This window comes from Carettochelys insculpta, chromosome 3 (assembly GCF_033958435.1).
Source record: "Carettochelys insculpta isolate YL-2023 chromosome 3, ASM3395843v1, whole genome shotgun sequence".
Classification (NCBI taxonomy): Eukaryota; Metazoa; Chordata; order Testudines; family Carettochelyidae; genus Carettochelys; species Carettochelys insculpta.
This window is the reverse complement of record NC_134139.1, coordinates 94,151,541-94,171,390: the sequence shown is the minus strand read 5'-3', so window position 1 is coordinate 94,171,390 and position 19,850 is coordinate 94,151,541. Positions and strand designations below refer to the sequence as shown.

Below are 19,850 nucleotides of genomic sequence, written 5' to 3'. Positions count from 1 at the left end.
AGGAGGCTGCCTGAAAGTTATGGATGCTCTCATAGCAGCTATTGCAGCTGTTTCTGGCCCTTGATGCTATGGCCACACAGCAAAGTTATTTTGAGATAACAGCTATTATTCTGAAATAATTTTGAGAGCATCTGCACTGAGCACATGCTATTTCAAAATAAATTTAAAATAGCAGGTCACTATTTTGAATTTCGTAAACCCCATTACAGGAGGAGTTATGCCTGTTTCAAAATAGCTATTTCGAAACAAGCTATGTTAAGACATGGAATAGCGCTGTTTCGAAATAGGCACTATGTGTCTGGATGTGCTATTTCAAAATTGCTGGATGCTATTTCAAAATACATTCTTGTGTGTAGCTGTGTTATTTTAAAATAACAGTGTAGACATAGCCTGAGTGTCCTTAATGAAGCATAGTGATATAAAGCTTGTTACAAAGCTGCATAGCTATAGAACCAGATACACCAATTCTCTTGCATGAAATTAAAATGTGGGCACTGAGGAAGGCTGAGGAATGCCAGATTGGTGTTTCTGTTCCATATCAAGTGGCAGGGTAAAATCAGAAATGAGGATATTCCAAGCCAAATCCAGCAGTCCCTCCAACTGAACTGTGTATCAAGACATATGAGTACATTGCCAGAGAGCCTGTGGGCAACAAAAGCTTGGGTGATACAACAGTATTTCCAGTGATGGACCTATGTGCTGAATATATAACCAGAACACTCAAACTCCTTATCAGATAAACCCAGATGGTGCTTGATTTGCAATGAGGCCATGTACCTTTGAGATTTGTCATGACATTGATGATTGTTTTGGAAAGCTGAAGGAAAATTTTCATATTTTTTTCTAGTCACTAAATATTTTAATATAAAAGTCTAATAATTTTTCATGAAATGTATACAGCAGTGCCTCAGCTTAGGAGCACAAATATGTAGTTCTGTTCCAGGCAAAAGCACTAAGGTAATATTTCAATACTTATTTGCTTGTGTTGACTTTCTCAGTCATGTTGTTGAAACAATGAACAAAAATCCATGTTTCTTGTTCAGTATTTTTGCCAGGGGAGCAGTGTTGCTTTTTGGTCAGCTTGTTATAATGTGTTTTGCTTTGCAGGGCAGTCAACTCTCTTTTCACCTCTTTCTTGAACATATAGATTTTCCTGTTTTCTTGCTGCAGATCATTAACAGGAAATCCGCTTTTCTTAATGTATTTTTCTATTGATCTGAGACAAGGCGGGTGAGGTAATATTTTTGATTGGACCAACTTCTGTTGATGAGCCAGATAAGCTGTTAAAATTGGTCCAGCCAAAGAGGTTACCTCATCCACTTTCTGTCTAATATCCTGCAACTGACACAGCTATAATTACACCAAATATCTGTTGAGTTGTCAGAGACAAATATCAAGCCTGCACCACTGAAGATGACATGCAGAAAAACAACTGGTTCAGAAAAAGTCATGGCAAATTGATCAAAGACTTGAGAGAGATTGGTGTGTACTGGCTTAGAGGAGTTCTGTGCACCATTTACAAAGAGAAGATAATGCCTAGAGAATGGAGAATGCCCATACTGGTACTGACATATAAACAAAAGGTGAGATGCATGATTCTTCGAAGTGCCAAGGAATCAAGTTGCTGTCCCATTGCATGAAACTGAGAGAATCATATAGAGCTGCACTTGGCAAATAGTGGAACCCATTTTAGGAAAGGCCATGACATTGATTTCAGAAAAGGATCAACAGATGATAGGGGGAGAAAAAGCTGGAGAGAAACATCAAGTTACTTGGGCTTTCCTCCATTTGGATAAAGCATTCAACAAACTACCTAGGAGATTTCTGGGACTTCTACTATGATTCTGTGAAGGTAACAGAGGGTCTTGTCCAGATGGTGATGGGTTTTTATAATGTTTCCATGATAAAAAGAGCAGATACTGTTTGGGTTACGAAGGGTTTTAAGGTGAAGGCTGGGCTCTACCAGTGATCAGTACTTAGAATGTTTAGTATTCATAATTGTGACAGACTTCGGAGGAGAGCAAAGGTTGTATGAAGTTAACCTGTGCTGATGATATTGAACTAAAGGCTGAGAGTCAGGAAATTTTGATCCAGATAATCAATGCTTGGAAGAGGAACCTAACAAAGTATGGCCTCCAAATAAGTAAAAACAAAGACTGAAGTTGTGTGGTTGACCTTGCACAATACCAAGACAGATGAATAACAACATTGAGGCCCAGTGCTTAAATCAGTTTTCTGGTTGAGTACCTTCATGGTTTGTTAGCAGCAAATGAGGAAATTGATAGAGAACTGTAAGCAAGACTTCTGAGTGCAGGGGAATTCTGGTGAAAGATAAGTGGGAGTGATTTGTGATAAACAGTTACCCAGGTTTTTTAAGGACAACTAGACAAACCATGGTATGGCCAGCTTTCCTGTATGGATCACAGACATGAGTGACAGAAGAGGCACTTGAGAAGAATTAAAACCATTGTAATGATATTTTTGAGGGCAGTGAGAAGATGCCATTTCTGGAACACAGGTGGAATGATGTAATCGAGAGTGAGATCAAGATGGATGGTATGAGAGAAGCTGTAAAGAAGTAGGCTGTGATTTTTATGGGTATATATGAAGTGTGCAGGTGAAGAACAAGAGGATGGCCAAGAAAATGATGATGGCTGTAGTGTGTACAAGATGTTGAAGTAGGTATGAAGTATGTGAGTATTCCAAATTGCTAAAATGTTCACAGTTCCTCGAATCTGGCCATTTATACCAATAACTGTTGTCCACAAGTAGGAAGAAAAGAATGAGGAGATTTCTATCCTTTAATGTGCCCATTCCACTGGTTGAAAGCAAGCCATTTGTTAGTCTGAGGGTAAGTTTATGCTACAGTAAAACACTCCTGGCTGGTCCATGTCAGCAGTTCTGTGGCTGGGGCTGTATGGCTATAACATTTCTGAGTTGCTTTTCAGGCTGATCTGGAGCCTGAGTTCTGGGACTTTCACACTTCTAAAGGATCCTACGTCAGCTCACACATGCCAGCCATGGTGGTTTTATTGCTGTGCAGACATTGAGAGTTTGTGGCGTTCAGGCATTTAGCAATTACTGTGGACGTAACTCTCAAAAAATGAAGACAAAATTTAAGAAGTAAAGGCTGTTACTTCACCTCAGGAAAGGATGAAAAATGTAGACTTCAGCTATGATACAGAGAACAACAATCATGAACCGTGCTCAGCCTAGAGCGCATTGGTCAGGATGGACTAGAAGAGAATTTTCCACATCTTGAGTTTAATCTCCTTGGGCAACTAGATTATATTAGAGGAGTCTCTTGTAGTTCTCTTCTACAGGAAGGAAATAATCTGGTCAGGAGCTTTGAGAATGTTAGTGGGGGAAGGAAAGGAGGCACATTTGGGGACACTGCTGCTGGATGCTCCTGGGCCAACTGACTCCTGGATCCAAGAGCAAGAGGACTACACAGGGGCTCCAGATTTTATTTAAAAAATGTGTTTGGGGTCCTCTTTGGCAGATGCCAGCTTTGCGGCCTGTTGGATCCAATCTGGATTGAGTCCTTACAAAAATTCCAGCTAACTCTCCACCATGCTGCTTCAGCATTCCACCCCAGATTCTGAATTATAGCCTCCTGGCTTAGCTCTGAACTTAAACTGGGAAGAGCACTCTGAGACATGAGGCCGCTCCAGTGCTGCATTGTTTAGCCTATTACAGCTTTTGGACCTAATTTAGGGTACATATTACAGGGCTGAATTCTTATGCTCTCTCAACACTTTATCATGATTTGATTTATTAATTTTTCTGATCTTAGCTGTAAATTGGGAAGGTCCATATTTGATTTTCACTCACTCTGTAGTCACAAGCTATTGCTGAATTCAGTGAGACTTTGCCTGACTAAAGGTTTCAGGCTTTAGTTTTTGTAATAGATTTTTCTTGAATTTGAATTTGGTATAGGTATGCTACAATAAACTTAGCATTCTGGATTCCATTCTGTAGGTAATTGGGTATTTTGTAGTGTATTTTTTTGTTTCTACTCTGTTTTACGCTTTTATTGTCAGAGTTTGAAGAGGGTTAAGATTGTGAGCTCTCCAGGGTACGACTACAGCTTACCCTGTGTCTGTACTCTTCCTGGGCCAATGGCACCTTGATCTTGGTTGGAATCTCTATGTACTACTGGCAATATAAATTAATAATTATCAATTTAGAAATTGTGGAGGGGAAGGGTCTCTCTCTTACTCTCCTTTAATTGTGTTGTGGTGGGTTACTGCATTTGCCCATGATGGCAGAAATTCATCTAGTATCCCAACAGCGGAAACACCTAACTCACTGTTCAAAGATAGATATGGGTGACGTAACATGGTTTTATGCACCATTTAAGAGCTAGTGAGGACTGGAACCATCTAAGTCCTGACCCTTGACATTCCCTTTTAAAGTTTCAGAAGTTCTGGACCAGAGGAGGACCTAAGAAATGCCAGAGACATATGTTGGGGAGGTGAGGGCAGGGGAAGAAATGGTCTCAGGGTAAAATTCAGTGTTTGGGGAAAACCCAGGTTATTGTTTTCTTAAAGGTCTGGGATCATAACTTAATAGTGTAGGATGGAACTAGGATTCTCTCCTCTCCAATTAGGACAATTTCTCTTTACACTTTACCTCTTCCATCATAATGCAGAGATCATAGCAAGAGAAAGATTGTTTACCTGCTGGCCTTTTCTGGCACAGGATGGAAAGGAGTGAGGTGGTTTGATCTATCCTTCAAGTGGTAGGGGAAGATTTGAAGAATGTAAAGGCAGTGAAGGTGGCTGGAAAGGACAATGTCATAAATCCATTGTTTTGAGTTTTAGTTTGTTTGAAATATTTTTGCTGCCAGCTATCTGGATCTGTGTAAAGGTGATTTAAAGGGGACTAGCAGGGAGAGGCTGGCTGATGGCTGTAGCCAGCCACAGGCAATATGGAAGTTAGAAGCTGCAGGTTTAAGCACCTCTGCTGATGCTTCTCCTTACCCTTAGTGCCGAACTAGAAAAATCTTATCAGGGAGATTAGGTGTCTGAAGGTTGCCTGATAGCTTTTATTAAAGCGTGGTTCTACTCCGAAAAGTGACTGAATAGAACTTGGCCATTCTCACTTATTAGGTATGTCACCTGTGTTCATGCAGTGCCATAGCTCCTATTATCATAATTTTCCTGCTGTGACTGCCAACAATATTGATGGCGTCGTTTCCTGTGTGCACCTGTCCACTTGGAACTGGACGAAAAACATGGCCTTCAAAAAGATGAAGGCTGTTGGGCAGCCTATGGTGCCTTTTTTCTGCAGCTAAACCTTGAGAAGACTGTGTGTTGTCTTGTGAAAAAAGAACAATGACAAAACTTTCAAGTTGTAAGGAATGATTACATAATCTTTGACTCGCTGATAAAAGGACTACTTGCCTTTGTGTGTGTATTGGTGTTTTTGCTGCCTCCCCTTTGGATGATTTGATGTATTTGCTTGCTTTTGCAGCTGGCAGAGTTCCGTGAGGTGGTCTCACACATGTTGGGCCTCAATGTTACCAGCCTTGCACTTCCTGACTATGAAATCATCACACATCTTGAGAGAGTGATCCATTCTCATCAGCACCATTTGGTCACTTGTTTCTGCTCCAAAGAGGTCGCTGCGAGGGAAGATGGACACTCACAAAGCCACTTACAGCTTCTTCATTGAAGAGCGCTGCTTTGAGAAACAGCTGGACAGAACTCAGCTGGTTCTTATGATGCTGTTCATTTTCAACAATGAGTCCTGAGTAGATTGTGGCTGATTTTAGCCAGTATTCCTATAACTATCTCTCTGTAAATGAGTGAAATCAGGGCTCTGTTGAAATCAAGAGGAGTTTAGCCATTGCCTTCAGTAGAGCTAGGATTTTACTGACTGTACCAGCAGCAAAACAAAGTACAGAAAAGGAGAAATCCTCAATTTTAATTTCTTCCACTCTAGACAGTGAAGTATTTTTAATAAGTAATATTTTAAATACAGGTAATCAGTGTCTGTTTCCCTGACCAGGAACAATATGTGTAAGTCCTTCTACCACTAATGGCAGCTATCTGTACAAGTTCAGAGAGATGGGTAAGAGACTAGTCATATCACCTCCTATATAAAGCTTGTATGGCATCAAGATCTATGTGCTTGATTGCCAATATGTGGGGTTTACACCAGCCTCTGCTAAACAGTTCATAGCACAGCCAGATTGTGAAATTCCGTTGGGTAGTTGAGGAGATAACAGAGCTACACAGCTACCTTCTCCAACCAACAGATGCTTCACTCTTCTCATTGCAAGTGCCTTTGTGTTCACCTTAGTTGACAAATAGCTGCTTGACTGGGTAGTAGTATGCCAGAGGATATGAAGTTTGGAAACAGCATGCTGTCCCCTCACACCAATGTAAGTTGTAGCAACACACATTGTAATAGCAACAGAGCCCGTTTTGCATAATTAACATGCCATAGAGTGGTTGGGAGCATGCAAATAGCACAGGATTAGCTAATAGCCATGCAGTAGTATGGGTGCCCTGGAATAGCCATGATCAACTCACAATTATGCAATGTTCTTTCTAATAGGTCTTGACCTCTTTAAAGATCAAGGAGGGAAAAAGACCCTCTGTCCCTTTAGCTTTTCTTTCAGCTAAGGATGATGCAGAGGAATGGAGGCTGCCCAGCTGCCATTTTCAAGATCAGATCTCCCCTTCTGTGCATGAGGGGGTTTTAGTTTGGATAAATCTGATTGCATTTGTATGCCACAAAAGCAGCACATTTTTTGGCACAAACTCAATTCTTGCACTACCAATCTTCCCTTACTACTCAGCTCTGAGAACAAAGGCCTAAGTTATTTTTTATCTCTTCAGTACTCATCTTTTCACACACTGTCCTTTCATTTAAATACCCCATTTATTTTTGATGGGGTCACATCTTAGCTTCACTTCCTGAAAAGAAAATCTTTCAGTCTCTTTTGTAGAGCAGCCGAAATCTTTTCTTAACTGTGGTATTTGTCTACTTTAGCAGATCAAGTTGCAGCTCTACTTCATTAAAATCTAATTTAATTTTTTTCTGATCCAGTGCACCAGAAAGGTTCAATGACAAGCAGAAACTTAATCGAAAAGAAAAAAGTAGGTCAGTATATCACTTGACTGTTGTCCAGAAATGGCTTTTAATCTGAAGAAATTATTTTTACTAGTGACCTTACAAGATCTTATATAACTGCATCATTTTTTTTCAAAAATTGAACTATAAATCCTATTTTAACTGAGCATTCAGATGGTCTTTGATTTACATAATCTTTCTTTCATTTTCATATCTCTTAAATGTACAACAGGCCCATACCTTTGTTGTGAGAGAAATTCAAGCTTCCAGGAGATGGGGCATCTTAACAGAGATTACAGCAATCATTAAAATTATTAACCTCTCTTTTAAGGAAAATTAATTATAATCTTTATTTTCTTTTAGAAAAACAATTTTAGTACAGGACTAGGAGAGATTACATAACTAACGCACAATTCTATATATATTTTTATTTTTATTTTCTCTGAAACAGTAGTTATTGGCCATTTTTGAATGTGGAATATTAAATTTGGCAGTCCAGTGGTATAATTAGGTATGAGAAATCATAGGTTTCTGTAATTGTTAGATTAACACTCATTACCTTTCTTATTTTCTATTGTTAAAGTCTTCACATACAGGTTAAATAATATCCTTGAATAAAAACAGAAAACACTAATATTAGCAAATATAAAAAAAAACTTGAGGTATGGGCACCTTTTGCATTGACAGCAGATCACTGGGTTAGCAAGATACTGGTCAAACTGAACTGTGCATAGGTGCGGAGGCTGGAAGTGAACATATTAATGTACTAATAATCAGATGAGGTAGGTAGCAGCAGTTTCAGCCTGTGCTTTTTTTTTGTTCATTCCATGATTACATAGGTGGACAGAATCTTTGCCAGCTAATTAATAATATGCTCACTCTATTCTGCCCACATTATAAATACAGTTCAAAGCTGTTTCAGCTGTTGTTCTTTACATACACACTTTCAAAGCGTGGAGACATTATGCTTTACAAAAAGCACATTAAGAAATTAGGGTCTGATTATACTACATGTTGAATGTGCTCCCAGTGGGATTTGAGTGCACACGACAACATTCAGAACTAGTTCAATCAAAACTCCCCTACAAGAGATGTATTTTTCATTCTGATTTACATAGGGGGAAATGGAGGCAGATAAAGTAGCTGACCTGTTAGATGAGGGCAAGATTAGCACATGGAAGGTCTTAGGTGCTCAACCCAAGAGACCACGGGTGAAATTCTAGACTCTATGAAGTTAGTAACAAAGCCACTGATGACTTCAGTGGAGACAGGATTTCACCTTAAGTCCAAAGAAACACTTTGTCTGTTCTCTTTCACTGGAGCCCAAGACTAGCGGAATCAGGAACTTCGGAGTTCTAATTTTGGCTCTGATTTTGTTGAATCCATTTTTAAATTGTTTTAAATTCGGACATTGTACATCAGTGACTTCACCTCTTATTTATAATATTTGCTTTTCTTCTGGACATGTTTCTGGCATCTTTGCTCATTTAGCTAAAGCAAATAAAAATAAAGCAGTAGTTTAACATGAACAAAGTTCAGAGTGATTTTTCTAACCATGCAGTTTAATTAACCCCTGAGCAAAGTTTAAGCTGGTTTGTAATCTTTCTGGAAAAGGCTTGGAATGCCATGTATTAACTATTACTCAAATTCGTAGAGCATTGTTTTCACTAGGCTTGCTTCTGTAAGAATTAAGCATTAGAGTTTGCAGAATTGGCTGCATTTTTTTAAACAAAGCTTAACCTACCACTACAGTAGAGGATTATGCTAGATAGAAAATATTTTAAGAATTTAAGTGCATTTACTTGTGATGTGCATAAAGCTATAGAATGTTTTCAATCAAAGGGTCAAATTTTGCTCTCAGTTAGTGGTAAACCTGAAATCATTCCCCTGAAGGCAATGTTTTTTCTCCAGATAGGGCAGGATTTGGCTCCCCTTTTTTAGTTTTCAAAGTAGCTACTGAAATTAAATAAATAATTTGCCCATATCTTGTTGCATATTAATCTTTCTCTCTGTCTATCTTTCTCTGAACAAATTGTCATTTACAGTATTTGTATTGGATAAAATGCAATATATATTGTATCATGTGTGCCACAAAAATTATAATAAAGCTTTGTTTTAATAACCAGATTTGATCTTGAGTTAATTTTTATACTTAATAATAAACTTCTCACTCCTGTATTTTGAAAACAGCGAGATTATATAATAGGGCCTTGATTCAGCAAAGTACTTAAGAAAGCGAAAGTGCTTTGCTGAGTTTGAGGCCAGAAGAATAAAGAGAGATACCCATGAATAATTTTTTAACTTTTGACATTTTTTCAAAAATAGGGGGACCATGACACTTATGCGAATCAGTCATTTTATAATTTTGAAAATGTAAATAAGATGAAAAACAAACGCAAAGTTTATAGAATGTTGACAAAGAAAATCTTGAGTGTATTTCTAGAAAGATAGAGACGTTCTGTATCCAAGCTAATGTAAATGTTGTTTTTGCCAAAAGTCTTTGATAGTAAAGTGTTTTCTATGCCGGGAATGTAGACTAGGCTACTAAAGGAAGAGAGCGCTAGAGGCTCCTTGAATAGGAGACAGTATCTGGAAGTTAGAGAAAAAGGTTGTGTACTGATAGGATTGGAACTCTCGAAAGCAAAAAGAATGGGTTTGGAAGCTGGATAACTGGCTTGTGGGGAGAGGGAAGGATGGAAAAATGGGGGGTTACCAGAAAGAACTGGTAAGTTTGCTCATTCTTAATAATTTTCAGGCAGAAGTTTTCAATTTGTTTTGGTTCTTGTGCAACAAGAAGTGATAATCCTACTTAGAGTAAATTGTCAGTTTTTTAGCAGAAGAGGTTGATCTTCGATGGTTCCACTTGTAAACATTGTTCAGCAATAACCTTGAAAGGACAAAACAAAAAACAGTCAAGTAGCACTTTAAAGACTAGCAAAATGGTTTATTAGGTGAGCTAGTCTTTAAAGTGCTACTTGACTGTTTGTTTTTTGTTTTGATAGTGTATAGACTAGCACGGCTTCCTCTTTGTTACTTGAAAGGACAATAAAACAACAATAACAACAAAAAGCCCAGCTTGTCTCATAAAATGGTCAGACTTCTTTGGCAGCTTTAAAGGTCATCTGATGACTCATGGAAACAATGAGTCTTTTTATAAGTTGGTGGAAAAAAATTAGATCTATTTTCTGTGGGTGTTTTTTTGAAGGCAAATTATCCTATATGAAAACAAGGTACTTTTCTTTTGTAGGAGTTCGTAGGGTCTGTAGCTTATGGAATAAAATTACACTTGTCAATGCAATCTCCACTACAGCTGTGATATCACAGGTCTCACAATTGGTGCCCTTATTGGTACACAAAAAGTAATTACTAAGTGAAGTGGTAAAGAGATGGAAGAATCCTCTTAGCCTCCCCTGTCATTCCTCCAATAGGTAGTAAAGCATAGTCATGGGGCAATGGAGTAAGCTCATATCACTACCTCTCATGCTGTACCTGTTACCTGTACCCCAGTGGGATTCATTCTCTAAGTCAGTTTGTTGACACCTCTCACAGGCACTAAATTAATAAATCTCTGGCCTCTTGAACTGTTTCTTACCTAGGGAAACTTTATGGTAGCCAACCATGTTCTCAGTTTCCCAAATGTTGCTTAGGCCTGTAAGTGCTGAATGCCTCTGGAGTGTTACTGAGCATCTTTATTTCCCACTGTGGTCAATGTCAGAGGCAGGTGCTCAGCATATCACAGGATTGGGCCTTAATTATGTCCAGTCACATTTTAGCATGCATAGAACTTTCAGGATCAGGTCCTGCATCCCACAAACATCCTTGTTATCGCTAATACATATTATACCACTAACTGTAGAAACAGGCCCTATGTGTATTTCATTTGAGTACTGTAACCACCATTTTCAAAGCTACTTGTGGAAGGAGTCTGGACTATTACTAAAGAGTACAGAATTGAAAAAACCTGATCAGTTATATTAGTCCATAGATCACTGTTATTTTCTCTTTGAAGGTAATTGCTGATTACTTTTATATTGTGAGTGTGAGGTATATACGGTGAAACTACGGTCAGACTTGGTGCTGTTACTACCATGGAATCATGCTCATGTTTACGACTGGTGTGACAAGAAAAATAATTGAAACAAGAATAGCTTTCTGAGCTTCATTACCGTACTCTAAGAAGAGATAAGGTAAATTAGATAACCTTGATTAGGTTGAAGAAGAGCTTTGTATAAGCAGAAAAACTTGTCTTTTTTTCACCAACAGAAGTTTATCCAATAAAAGATATTACCTCATCTGCTTTGCCTTTCTAGTGTCCTGTCTCTGACACAGGTACAATGACACAGCTGACCTCTGAGTTATTTAAACAACCAATCCCACTGTTGCTAAGTGATTGTTATATTAATTAAAGAAGGTTCTGCTCATTATTTTGCATCATTATATGTAATATATTACGTTTAATAATATAATCTATGTCAAAAGATCTGAAAGTGCTTTTCAAATGTAAACACCTAGATGGTTTTATATCTCATTCACAAGTTCACTGCCAATAGACATAGGAAGCTTTAGTTTTATGTCACTGTTCATTCAATAATCTATTTTTGTGTTTTGTAAATAGGTAACCTAAATACTTAGCTGTGCTACAAAGATAAATACTAAATAAATCGGTTAGTGAGCAATTAAGAAACACTTTGTCCATCTCTGGGTAATACGTGGCATGTAGCATCACTGAACTCCCCCGTACTCAGAAAGTGATGCACAATTTATTAGTTGGAAATTCAGTTGAATAATGTATCAATTGAAATTGAATGTAGGTAGGCAGAATGTAATTACTTGGGTTGGTGTTTGGCAAATTACATGAGACTTAGCATTGGTTCAGAGTGAGGTGTGTCATCAATATTATTTTATAGAAGGACTGTGTTTTTCATAGAAGACTGCTATTTTAAGTAGCAATCCAACAGTGAGCTTCTGAGATTGAAGGGAATCAAAGTAAAGATGTTTCCAGTTTATCGTTGTTATTGGATAAGCTATTCAATTCGTTATTGGTCGAGCATTGAAATAAATTACCTAGTCAGCTTATGGAATCTCCATCATTAGAGATTTCTAAGAACAGGTTAGACAGTCACCTGTCAGGGATGCTCTGGATGGTGCTTGGTCATGCCTTGAGTGCAGGGAACTGCACTTAATGACCTCTACAAGTCCTTTCCAATTCCATGATTTTTGAAGTTTTGTGTTTGTCCAGATTATGTATGAAATTATTTTAATAGACGCTTTACAAAGATATAAATCAAAATAGTAACAACCTCTATATACAAAATCATCCTGCTGTCCCATGTAACTAAGTATAATAATGCTCTCTTCTGATTATAATATTATGTAGTAACTATCAGACACCAATATAAACACGCATGCACATACGTGTAAAAGAGGTAGAAGATATTTCAGATTTCAGATAATCTGATTTCATCAGACTTTCACATCGTGTATATTGTCACACACTGTGGTCTGCTACATATGTATGTAGTGCACATGAAACTTTGCAAATATATTTACAAGCTATTAATATCCAGAAGAGGAGACCATCTCCTATGTTGGAGGAAAATATATCTCCGAGTGTGAGCCAAGGCCCAAATTCAGCGCCATATTGAAATTCACACTTCAGTACTTGGTGAATTTGGGCCCAAATCTTGAAGATTGCTTTTTCTGTGTAAAATGAAGGTATTACCCACCTGTGTTTGTAAGAACTTTCACCCCAGCAGTGCTTCTAGGGGGCCATACTGAAGAATAAGGATATGTCTGCCATGCAGTTAAAACCTCTTGGCTGGCCTGTGCCAACTGGCTTGAACTAAGGATCTCAGGCAAATGAACTGTTGCTTGCTCCTTAAATGCAAAGCAAAGGATCACGAGAGACCTCTAGAGAACATTATGCTTTCTGTTCACGAGAGCTTGCCACCTGGTGGCCATATGACCATGGGCATGCTATTGTTGCATTTCACAGCCCGCAAGTTACTTGACACCCACCAAAAAGCTGTGGATTAAATCTCCCTTGCTGATGCACCCTGCAATTTAGTCTCAGTTGCCGGCAGAAGGTGAACAAAGTATCCATGACTTGGCTGATAGTCCTTTGAATCCTGTGGAAATCATTTTCAGTGTCTGCAACACAGATGTCATCCATTACCATGTGCCTCTTGGGCTGCAGCCTTCAGAAGGAGAACCAGCAGTGACCTTGGCAGAAGGCCAAAGGGAGATTTGTACGATGACTGATTTTTTCCCTGACTTGCAGTGTGAGGCTTTGGTTACTAATTGTTTCCTGGATGAACTGCATCATTGGCTTACAACATCAGTGTCCAATAGAAATTCAAACATCGCCACACTTGTGGTTGTCGTCTTTCCATATTCACCACATTATATGATACAAAACTTTATGGAGCCAGACACTCCCAGGTCCTCCCCTCCATTCTAATTCAATGTCAGCAACTCACCAGAGCTGCTGCCAGAGCCACTGCTGCCAGAGCCACTGCCGCCACGTGCTGCTCCCACCGAGCGGTGGGGCGTGTGCACGGAGGAGATGGATGGCACTCCCTGCATTTGGCTCACAGTAAGAGCCTCATTTAAAGGCTGCAAGAGCCATGGGTTGGCCACCCCCATCTGCACCACAACACAGTGTCTTATTCGCCATGAGTTGTGAAAATATTGGACATTCCTGGCCTACAAGGAATAATATGTGCCGCACAGTGTCAGAGTCTGCCATTAGGTTAATAAGGACTGCAGCAGCTTTCTTTACCACATCAAATACATTTTCTGTGTCTTGATTCAATTGCATCTTGGATGCTTTGTTTGCACACCTCTTCTCACCCCGTCCCCTGAACACAAGGCATCTGAGAATAAGTTACCTCATTAATCTGCATTGGGGTAGTCTCTCCATCAACATATAGGTAACAGATAGCAGGGGGATCAGTTGGTAGCTCTTGGGGTCTCTCGATGGCTTCCTTCCCTTGGGATCTTTGCTATGATCTTTGCTCTGTTCCAGACTTTTAATGTGCCACATACTTTAGTATGCCACAGTCAAAGGCGGCGCAGCTTGTCCCAGCTGGGGGAAGCCGAGGAGAAGCCACACTGGTATGGCTGTGTGCCCTCTGGCTTCCCCCAGCTGGGAGAAGCTAGGGGCAGACCCCATAGGGGCCCGGCTGTCTGCCCTCCAGCTTTCCCCAGTGCAACTCAAAGTCGTGTATTTAAGGGGTTTACTGTAAAAACGATGTTGTAAGAGAGCATTTCAGGGTATCTAAATGTTTGATTATGACGGCCAGATACTGAAATAGCCACGGTGTTGCTCACAGATTGCCTCAGATCGTATAAATGATCATAGACATGAACATCTGGAAGGGATTTTGAGAAGTTATCTAATCCAGCCTGCTGTACAGGGGCACGACCCAGGGATGTTTCAGGCATACATCAAAGTCAACATTTTATTTCACCTTTCCTGTTGTTGAGGTCTGACCTAGAATTAGAGCTTGGGGGTCATCGATTCAGTTGTGTAGCCTGAGTGAAATAATTGAAGATAGCATTGCACCCTGTTTCACAGGCACATTGCCAATTTACAGCGATTGAAGGGCACATACGTATCTGGATTTACTAAAACGAGATGCACTGTCTGATGAAGTCTCACAAAATCAATTCAAACTGGCCTGGATATGAATGTTGTCATGTAGATTGAAAACTGGCTGAAGGACTATATCTAAAGAAACAGGCTTTTGGGGTTTTATAGAGTCAGTTTAAGTCTAATTTAACATTTTCATTAATAATTCAGAAACTTGTTAATAAAATTTGCAAATAATCCTAAAATGAGAGTTGTTGTGAACACCATTGATGACTGGAAAAAGGGACCTAGGGAATTTAGAAACATGAGCAGGAAACAGAAAAATATTTTCTTTATACATCTGAGGGAATAATCTGAAATAGAAGGTTTTGAGTTGAATGCATAGTGGCATTATTTAACAGAGCAGGGTGCTGAAGATCAGCTCATAAGGAAAGATGAAAAGAGTTTAATTCATATTGTTTAACTTAATAACACACCAAGGACTTTGCCTACACTTGTAGCATCTTGTAGGGTACATACAGCTACACACTTCAGGCTACATCTACACAGCAGTGTTATTTTAAAATAATCCATTCTGGAATAGCTATTCCAAAATAGGTTATTTTGAAATAACACAGCTACTCACAAGAATGCATTTCAAAATAGCACTCAGCTATTTTGACATAGCACGTCTGTACCCACAAAGCCTATTTCAAAATAGTGCCATTGGACGCCATAATAGCTTATTTCGAAGTAGCGCTATTCCATGTCTTAGCACCTATTTTGAAATAGCTATTTCAAAACAGATATTACTTCTCCTGCAATGAAGTTTACAAAATTCAAAATAATGCACCCATTATTTCAAATTTATTTCAAAATAGCGTGTGCTTAGTGCAGATGCTCACAAAATTATTTCAAAATAACAGCTGTTATCTCGAAATTACTATGCTTTGTGGCCATAGCCTCAATGAATGGCAGGCTGTTGTCTACACTCACTGCAGTGCACAGCAACGTGAGGCAGTGAAAGGCTCCAGCAGGGAGTTTGGGGGAGCAATGGGGAAAGTCTCCAGCATCAAGGAAGCAATGGTTCAGTACGGTGCTAAAAATAGCAGGGGAGCAGGGGGGAGGGCATTGTAGTCAGGTTCACAGAATTTTAAGTGTCAGTAACCTGCATGACACTTTCCTTTCAATGTTGGTGATCCCGTGTTTACAATCCAGAATAACTGGAATGTTATCATTTGCCATCTCCAGAATAATTTAAGAACAAGTTTGCTTTTTTGCCAGACATTTACTGTAGTTTAGTTTCTCCTATTTTCCCAGAGGGAGAGGAGGGGGAGTTGCAAAATTCTCCTCAGAAAGAAATTGCATAATGAGAAAAAACAGCCCAGCACTAGTGCACTCCCAAAACATTGGAAAGCTCACTTATTAATAAGGGCAATGTTTTAAAGTCATTATTTATGATCTGGGGTATTTTTGAGTTTTAGTTGCAACTAGATGGCCCAGGTATAGCCCCCCAACCCATGAAGAGTTACAGTCTCACTTAAACATGGATGTGGAAAACAGTTATACAAGCCATGAAGTGACTCCTGAATGGTGGTGGTGGGCGCTCGAAGGAGTGAAAGTTGGCTTCTCTTCACTTCTTCAGCAGGCTGTTGCTGGTGGTGATAAAATATTGTGCAAGAAAAGCAGGAGATAGGTTAAAGTGCAGGTAGGGGATGGAAGAAGGTACAACACTGGCGAGAGTAAGAGGTCGTAAGGGGTAAATTCATGCAAGGACACAGGACTCATACAGATCCCTTCAAACCACTTAAACCCCTACAGTGAAGCTTCATGGGGTGTATCTGACCCAAAACCCATTGAAGGCAAGGTCACAATATTTTTACTGACCTCAAATAGCACTCAATTAGGCAAAGTATGCATACAAACTCTCCAAAAAGGAGCATTAATGGGCGTTTAAGATGAATAAGGGCAGTAGTTTTAAAGTTTGAAAATAAAAACACCTTTCCATATTGGCTTGAGCTTCTGCCCCTCCCCCTTGTAAAGACTGTGATAGTTATTTGTGTTTTAATATGGAATGATTCTCAGTCACGCATTTCATGGGTTTTTGCTTTTTGTGTTTTTGTGTGGGGGGGAGAGGTCAAACAACTTATTATGGCATTTTCCACTTATAGCAACAATATTGATTACCCAGTCTAGTTCCAGTCAAATAATTTTTATTTGATTTATATTTGGCATTGTTACTCTTGAAATCCACAGAATATGCACTAAAGCTTGATGTAAATGTTTTTTTCAGCAGGTTGTGTAGTCTTAGACTATCTTATCATTCATGCACTATATTTAGGTTTAGTCAGTTCTTCCATTTTTTTTAAATGAAGTAGTTACTCCTATGTAGCCTTTATTGATCTTGAGAAAGCTTTTGATTTGGTTCTATGGGAATTAGCTATGATGAGATCTCCTGAGATGCAGCCTAGGACCATGGGACTGCTGTGCCTCCTTATCTCTCCCCATTCTGATCTGCCTCTCACAACGTCTTAGTGGAGACCAGCAGCAACACCTCCAGGAACTATAATTACTCAGCACAATTGCATGTGGAGCCCAACACCTAGACAGATTATGTGAATGGCTGATTCCCCAATTTACAGCATGTTTTAGTGACCATTATAAAACGCAGTCACAGAATTTCATATGCATTGATGATATACAGATAGTAAAATGACTTTCAGCACATAATCTTTCCCTAATACCGTACAAGGCATGGTTTATATATAAGATCACAATGATATAAAAATGAGGAATGTGGATGGTTACAGGGTACTTCCCCCAGGTACTATAATATATGCCATCATGTGCCAGCAATGCCTCTCCACCATATACATTGGCCAAACTGGACAGTCTCTGTGTAAAAGAATAAATGGACACAAATCAGATATCAGGAATGACAACATACAAAAACCTGTAGGAGAACATGTCAATCTCCACGGACACTCAGTAACAGATTTAAAAGTCACCACCCTGCAATAAAAAAACCTTCAAAAACAGACTCCAAAGAGAAGTGACAGAGCTGCAAGTCATTTGCAAATTTGACACCATCAGCCAAGGATTGAACAGAGACTGGAAGTGGCTGGCCAACCACAAAAGCAGTTTCTCCTCTCTTGATGTTCACACCTCCACATTAGCTGCTGTTAATGGGCCACATCCTCCCTGACTGAACTGACCCTCTCAACTCTGGCCTTCCTTTTGACTGGAAGGGACTTCCTCCTTTACTTGAGCCTGTATATTTTGACCCTCCTCCGGAACCTCTACTCATGCATCTGACAAAGCAGGTCTTTGCCCATGAAAGCTGATGCTCCAAAATATCTGCTTGTCTATAAGTTGCCATAGGGCTCTTGGTGTTTTCACAGATACAGACTAACATGGCTACCCCTCTGATACTGGTGTATTGAGATGGTTGGGGGAGAGGGGATGTCAAGAAGTGGTGATGATAGAGGAGTTGTATTGAGGATCAAGAGCTGTGGTGGTAAAAATCTACATGGAATTTTGGACAGTTTTGAGATAGTGGTGGGATTAAGACAAGGCACTGTGCTGACTCGCCTCACCTTCATTCAAGTTAGAGTTCATTAGGAGAAGAACCAGGCCTGTGGAGACATAGAAAACTAATGAAAGCTGATCTTGGCCCTTTTGGCTGACAGCAGGGAGGCATGGGTAAATATCACGTGTATGGGCATTTGCATTTGAAGGCAAACACAAAGAAGTGAGGTGCAAAAAAGGAAGGTGGAAGAGAAGCTGTTGGTTTGATGTTTGAGGATAGAAACTAAAGCCGAAGAAATAATGTGTGCTTGGGAAGTACATCAGTGCTGTTGGCAAGACACCTAAAGAAATGAGAAGAAGAACCCGATGGGAATGGTGGCAATGACAAAAATGGCAGGAGCACTATGGGAGCTGCAAGTAAGCAACAAATGAAAAGGAAAAAATGTGCTGCCTGTGTTTGCCCCTGCCTGCTCTATAGTTTTGGTGGGTTTTATGCAGACAGAAGGAAAGAAAATGCAGGTAGCAGAAAATGCCACCCATCTGCCTCAAGAATGGGGGAACATGATGGAGCTGGTAGTGAGAGATGACATTTCCCTCAGTGAGGGAGAACAATGCTCCCTTTGTCTTTCCACACCCCTCTTCCTACTTTGGTGGGGAAGGGCTTTTGGGACTTTGGACAAGGATACAGCCGGGGTCCCTGTGGGTGCTGCTCCAGAAGCTGCTTTGGTGGAGCTAAGTGGAAGATCCCTTGGTCCTCCCTTTCCCTGTTCCCCTTCCCTGGGGATGGAGGGTCAGATCATTCCAGGAGGCCCTTCCAGCAGTGGCCTTGGATGTAGGTGGGGGTTCATTTGGGCAGCTTTGTAGGGTAATTGTGGGTCTGGGAAGCATAGTACTCAGTCTTCACAAGCATGGAGATTGGCTGAGGACTAAGGGCCTGCTAATGACTCAGAAGGAGAGTAATGGGATGAGGGGGGCAGCTGGGCAGGAACCAAGACCCCAGCTGGAACAGTGCACTTTGTGGATGCTGGGACATTGGAGGAGTCCACGCCTTCCAGAGGGTGCTACAGGCCTCCTCAGGACATGGCAGTGGAATTTGCCAGTAGCCCACAGACATTATACAAGGAATTGTGAGCCTCATTGCTCAGGGACAAGGGTGGTTGCAAGGCAACTCCTCTTGTTGACACTTCCCTCAAAGGATGTGGGATGACTTGGCAAAATCATTGGCATTGGTGGCCATAGGCTGGACAGCCTGCCAGGTGATCGAGGGGATAAAGCTGTCATGGGTTTGTATGGGACTAATATCCTTCAAAGGGCCATGGAGCAATCAGGGAGGGGGACCCCACATTCTAACCCTGTTTGCAGATGGCAGCATTCCCAATGAGAGAGAGCTGGGATGAGTAAAGCCCCTGGATTATATGCAGAATCTATTTGGCTGCTCAGAAATCATCTGTCTAAATGGGTTAAGGGAAAAATTTGATAGGGGGAGTCTGTGGATTTATTTACTTTGCTATTTAGGGAAGACAGAGTAAGTGTGAAAAAGGAACAAAAAACATGAATAAACCGTGCAGAGCTAAGGTACCTCAACCACTTGAGAGGTGGTCAGTGGCCTTATGCATTTATGTAAATATAGATTGTGTGAGGAACCCCGAGAAAAGTATTTCTT

At 40.1% G+C, this 19,850-nt stretch overlaps 1 protein-coding gene across 2 annotated transcripts in view; it reads left to right on the top strand.

The window, feature by feature from the left end:
• CCDC170 (coiled-coil domain containing 170) overlaps window positions 1–9,206 on the top strand; it is a 92,173-nt gene extending 82,967 nt beyond the window's left edge. For both annotated transcript variants that reach the window (XM_074990368.1, XM_074990367.1), the window contains one exon: window positions 5,479–9,206. In XM_074990368.1, coding sequence (XP_074846469.1) covers window positions 5,479–5,679 — 201 coding nt within the window. In that variant the 3' untranslated portion in view covers window positions 5,680–9,206. The remainder of the gene's footprint in view (window positions 1–5,478) is intronic.
• The last annotated feature ends 10,644 nt before the right edge of the window (window positions 9,207–19,850 follow it).